General features: G+C 40.4%; 1 protein-coding gene across 1 annotated transcript; it reads right to left on the bottom strand.

Moving 5' to 3' along the window:
- Positions 347-2028, bottom strand: LOC8054489 (zinc finger protein 10). The gene has a single exon (XM_002459150.2). It carries the CDS (start codon positions 1601-1603, stop codon positions 626-628), a length of 978 nt encoding a protein of 325 aa, XP_002459195.1. The 5' UTR covers positions 1604-2028; the 3' UTR covers positions 347-625.

Genomic DNA, 6497 nt, shown 5'->3' with positions numbered 1-6497 from the left:
CGAAGAAAAGGCATAAAATTAAAGGCCAGTGTGATCGTCAATGAACTAATAACAACCCGATAAGCAGCACATCCTGTAGAATCGGCATCAATGGTGAACATAACATATAAACACACATAAAATGGTTCACCATATTCATCATCATATCAGTCGAGCTATACATGCATGTAGTCAGGAAATATCATGAAAGGAACTACATAGAGTGTCGATATTTTAATTTAGTGATTGTCGGTTATTACAGTACACACATTAGCTTGAAAATTAATATGCAAAATCTTTTCTAATAACAAAAAATTGTGCACCACTTGAAATCGATCGATCCCGATCTATATATGCAGAACTCTAATATACAATCGGCATATACATGCTAATAATAAGGCCTTTGGTCGAAGGAGTATCGATCGATTGGCCTGGATATACAAAATCAGGAATAACAATATAATCATGCACAAGATGACCAAATTAAAGAGGCCCACATAGCTGAGCACACAGACAGATGAAATTAATCAAGAACAAGAAGGATCACGAGAAGTATATATGAAGCAGCAAGCAGATGATTCAGTTGTGCACGCACACACTCAATCTTGCGGATCATTCACGCAACATAATTTAGGAGGAGGACTAGCTAGCTAGTGCCAAGCCTGAGCTCCAGATCCACTTCTTCTTGCCGGCCTGCAAGATGATGCAGTGGACTGAGGCTACTAGGGCTTGTACTGGTTACTTTATTGTTGGGTACCTTCGCATCATGCTCAACTCCTCCTTTGGGTGATGATGCCGCCACAAGCCGCAGGTCGTAGAACGGCGGCGATGTAAACGCCGGCTCTGGTGGCTGTGAAACTAGTCGCCTTCGCTTTCTCCTCCCCGCCAACATGATCTCCTCTTCCTCCTCCTCCTCCTCCTCACCGATGATTGCTATAGCGGTTTCTTTGATGCTCCCCGCCGCCGCTGTTGATGCAGGTATGGAGATGACTACCTTGCTCTTGCTCTCCTTGATGATGGTCGTTGATATGTACCGAGGACAAGTGGTGGTAATCACAGCCTCCTCCTCCTCCTCCTCCTCCTCCTCCTCCTCCTCCCTGTTATCATTGTAATAATTTTGGTGATGATGATCACAAGCAGGGCGGCCAGAGATTAATACTGCCGCCTTGGTTGTCCTGAACAAGGGAGATCCCTGCAGTTGCAGAAGCTGGTGGTGATCCGCCAATTCCGGCGTTGGAAGAGGCGCGGCTATCGGCTCCTGGTCATGATCCGGCGGGGACGACGGGGAGGCGCACTGCCGAAGTCGAGCCCGGTCGCGGCGGTGCACGTTCATATGGCCGCCGAGCGCCTGCGCGGACCGGAACTCTCGGCGGCAGAAGGTGCACGTGTAGGAGCGCGGCGGCCACACGCAGCCGCCGAGTTGCCCCGCCGCGTCCCGGGCGAAAGCCAGCTCCTCCCACGACGGCTCGCCGCCGCTGCGGCCATGCGCTGCTGGTGGAGGCCAGCTTGACCTGATGAGGCTACTAGTCGCTGCGCCAGCGCCGCCGGTCGTCGTCCTTGCGGCGCCCAGCATACCCCAGTAGTACTTGGCCATTTGCTCTACCGCGGAGTTGGTGGAGTTCATGGGCTGGGGGATGCTATGCCTATGCCAGAGCCAGAACCAGAGCCAGAGCCAGAGCTTGCTGCTGCCTGATGCTTCCTTCTAGTATAGTACGAAGACTACTGCTGCGATCGACTTGTAGTAGTCATCAGTGGCGCATGCCAACTTGGAGTTGGAGTGGATTGGATGGAGAACGGAGCTTAGCAGGCTGGGTTTTTGTTGTTTCCCTAGCTATCTTGCTAGCTAGTGTGTCAATGGTCCAATTGATACCATATGTTATGGATGATGTGACACATATACAAATACTTAACTTGCCTTGCGTATATTGTTGCGATGATCCCTGTATGTATATATATGTACTACCATGAGTGGGTATCTAGCTTAGTTTACATGCATGTAGTAGTAGCTGCTAATACATACATATAAGAGAGGAGGAATGAAGCTAATGGCACGGTATGTAGCTGCTAGCTAGTTTAGAAGTCAGAACCATGCAAGTCTTCTCAATTGACGCTTATTTGTACGTTTGCTTGCTTATTAGGTGTTTGGTGGGTGTGCCAATAAGTTTGTTTTGTTGTTGATTTCAATTCAGGAGTTGGGAGAGGCACTGTCTCTTGCTTTGGTGCACAGTAGTAGTGGCCACAAAGCAAGCTATATTAGCTGGCGACCTATGCGTTTTGTTCTCTACTACTGATATATATCATGGCTACGATACATATACAGGCTAGGCGGGGCAGAGTTTAGAGCTAATCTGATGGGGTGTACTTGCTTTGTGAGGGCAAGTTTTGTGACGCGAGGGCGTGTAAATACAATGAAATTTGGCTCTTAATTACTACTAATTTTTTTCATAGGTGCGGCCACACCCAGCATAGTGAATATATAGATCCCCCCCCCCTGACTACATACACTTAACTAGTCTTGCATATAAATACATTGTAGTACTATCATTGGACAACAAATTCAATCAACTAATATACTAATTTGTAATTTAGGAGAATTTTGCTCTTATAGTTGGTGCCTACATGCAGGAGCCAGGAGTATATATAGCGTGTATATATTAGATTCACCGATTCAAGTTTCGAGAGCTAGCTATATATATATATATGCACTTATTTTCTTGAATAAACCAATTCATGTAGATATATGTAAATTGGATTTAGTCAAGCGCACAGCGCGCACTTAGCTTCAAGCTGCTACCAAGCTAGTTAATGGGGGTATATATGAACTTATATGAGAATTTTGTGTGACGTACATGACAATCCTTTAAATTGGGGTTTTGCTCAGTTTGCCTAGTTGCAAGAGAAGTAGGGTTAGTTTATTTTAGTGGTCATGTGATCCAATCACTCATTCTATTACCCCTGCCCCCTCCCCGAAATGAACTTGACAATAAGAAGTTGTTTAAAGTTAATAGACGTCAGGGAAAAATTTCCTTATGTGTAATACAAACACCGACAAAAATTAAAGTCACCGATAGAAAAAAAATCAATTACTCTATCGGTATGCAATATTTTTGTCGGTTCAGCACACTCGACAAAATTATATGTATTTTTTCTATCGGTGGACAAATTACTGATAGGAAAAAAAATTCTCGAATACGCAGAAGATCTACGCATCATTTCCATTAAGAAGAAACAAAATTAATACAAAGACCGACTGACCAGGCCGGCTAGCTGGCTGCTCAAACTGGGCTACATGATTGAAACAAAAAACGATTGTGGCGCAAACCGGAGGAAAAAGTTAACTCCTAGCTAAGACTGCAAGGCCGGTGGCACCCGCGTTGATCCAACGATCGGCTTCCATCGTGATGAGCTGCAGCAGATCGTTGATGGTGGCTGAGACATCTCGAAAACACCTGGCGTTCCGCTCCTTCCACACATGTCAAGATACTAGCGCAAAAAGAGTGTCAAGCCCCTTGCGCCGCTGTCATTTTAGTTTCTAGTAGTGATACATGATGGTTTTACATGCATCCCTAGAAATAATCAGCAAGATCCATGCCTCCATCATCTCTAAAGTAAGAGTCCAAGAACATATATTGTTAGACATTTACTATTTAAATATTATTCTAGGTAGAAATCACACCCACAACTATATGTGTGACTTCTAGGAGGAATGCGAGAAGTCGATCAACAAGTTGAAATTTTCAATTACTACCATATATATGCTTATCTTTTTTTTTCCAGAATGAGCAGTAATTCCTTATCATACACCCATAGAAGACCACAAGCAAACATTATATTGAGCATATAACCGAATCAGTAAAATTAAAGTGGACTGTCAAACTTGAGCAATTTGACTGTGGCCTTGTTTAGTTCGCAAAAATTTTCAAGATTCCCCGTCGCATCGAATCTTTGGTCGTATGTATGGAGCATTAAATATAGACAAAAATAAAAACTAACTGCACAGTTTACCTGTAATTTGTGAGATAAATCTTTTGAGTCTAGTTACTCCGTGATTGGACAATGTTTGTCAAATAAAAACGAAATGCTACAGTAGCCAAAAATAAAAAATTTTGCGAACTAAACAAGGCCTGTGTGTATGGATCAAGTCTTAGAATTTGACAAATGAATATAAGTTAATTAATAAGAAGTAGATGGACACCTATGTGCATCATAACACGACTATGAGTCAAAAGATGACTATTGGGTTACTTTTAAATTTTATTACCTAGCGTGACATATGCATTATTTGTGCTAATGATTTTATTTCATGCTGATCGATCGGAAGCCCATCAGGGGAAAAAAAGGTAGAACGAGAAATAAGGGGGAAAAAAAGGAATGATGGATCGATGGACACATAAATATATTTCGTACCACTCACTCACTATACATGTGTGATAGCTTGCACTCCTCAACCACCACTTTTTGGCCTTTAATTTGTCTCTTCACTTGTTTGATCCATGGATGGTGGACCACCAGCTAGTAGCATATGCACACGTCACTGATTCAACTAACTCTCTCTCTGTGTCTCCATCGATCATCCCATGGGTCAATGTGTGAGATAGTATAGTCTCTCAAGTCATAATAAAGCTGATGCTTGTGTGGATGCCTTTGTCTTGTGACCTTTGTCTCGCTTTCCCATTATCACACACATAGAAAATATCGATATAAATAGTACGTATGCGGCCCCTGCAGGCTGCATGCATCCGATACAGAGACTAAAGTTTAGAAGATGTATATATGCGGTATTCGGATACTAAAAATAATAAATTATAGAAGTCGTCAATAATTCGCGAGACGAATTTATTAAGTCTAATTAATTTATCATTAGCAAAATTTTATTGTAGCACCATTGTTAAATCATAAACTAATTAAGTTTAAAAAATTCATCTTGTAAAATAGTCTCAATCTGTGCATTTAATTTCATAATTAGTCTATATTTAATACTTTATGTATGCGTTTAAATATTCGATGGGACATCGACTAAAGTTTACAAGATGGAACTAAACATCCTAGCTAGCAAACTGGTGTGTGTGTGTGTGTACACTATATGGTATCATACTCATTGTGTGTCTCAATTAACAGGGATAGATATATGTACGTCTATATATTTTTGTGCTACTTTCTCTGTTCCAGATTATAAGACTTTTGACTTTTTTACATCAATTTTGCTATATATATCTAGATACATAGTAAAATAGATATATAAAAAAGTCAAATGGACTTATAATTTAGAACATGGGTACTAATTAAAATAGTGTCTAGTTGCTGCAGTAGCAGAATGCGATTGTCTCATCACCTACTTTTTCTATGGACGTAGTACTGCACTAATTAATTGATGAGTAATCAGCTGCTGCATGCTGGCATTCTATTGGACTGATTAATATTTTTTTAGTAATCAGTATTGCTACCTTTAAAAGAGCTAGCCCTAAGCTGATGAATTTAAACACGTTGAGATTTCAAAGAAAAGGCGGACATGTGTGAGATTTTCAACCAAATATGACTAGTCTCAAAAGATTCGTCTCGTAAATGAGTCATCACTATTAGAAGTTTTATCCTCATGAAACTCTCTCTATTTTTATGAAACTCTTATCATCTCTCTCTTCATTAATACGGTGCCACACGAACATATTTATTAATGCCTATGAAATTCTAATTAAACTTCATTGAGACTGGCCTTTATAGATAAACTATATAATTAATTATTTTTTATTTGTATTTAATGCTTCAGGCATGCTCTAAAGGTTTGATGTGATGAGAATCAATTTTTAGAAACTAAGGCCTTGTTTAGTTCCGTGTTCTATGTATTGTAGCACTTTCGTTTTTATTTAATAATTATTGTCTAATCTTAGATTAACTAGGGTCAAAAGATTCATCTCGCAATTTACAGACCAACTGTGTAATTAGTTTTTGTTTTCGTCTATATTTAATACTCCATTTAGATACCGCAAGATCCAATGTGACAAAAAAATCATAAAAGTTTCTAGTTTTTGAGTAAACTAAACAAGACCTAAATAAAGCCTTAAGTTGAACTCGGCTGGAATTATTGCAGTGCAGTTGCCGTACGTTTGCTTCTGCGATGCATCTCTCTCGGCATTCATTATTACCACTAGCAGATCAACTGGTAAGTATCAATCAATCGATCTGTCATGCTCATGATGGGGCCGGCGGCCGGGCTGGATCGATCAAAGATTCTTCTTCTCCGGTCTCTAGCTACCGTGTCACCATTGTGTGTGTTAATTAGGCCCTGTTTAGTTTCCCACCCAAAAATTTTTCATCCATCCCATCGAATCTTTAAACACATACATGGAACATTAAATGTAGATAAAAAATAAACTAATTACACAGTTTAGTTGAGAATCGCGAGACGAATCTTTTAAGCCTAGTTACACCATGATTAGCCTTAAGTGCTACAGTAACCCACATATGCTAATGGCAGATTAATTATGCTTAATAAATTTGTCTTGCAGTTTCCTGACGAGCTA

Source organism: Sorghum bicolor, chromosome 2 (assembly GCF_000003195.3).
Source record: "Sorghum bicolor cultivar BTx623 chromosome 2, Sorghum_bicolor_NCBIv3, whole genome shotgun sequence".
In the NCBI taxonomy this organism is placed as follows: domain Eukaryota; kingdom Viridiplantae; phylum Streptophyta; class Magnoliopsida; order Poales; family Poaceae; genus Sorghum; species Sorghum bicolor.
Note: the sequence above shows the minus strand (reverse complement) of the source record. Positions and strands in the feature narration are given on the sequence as shown.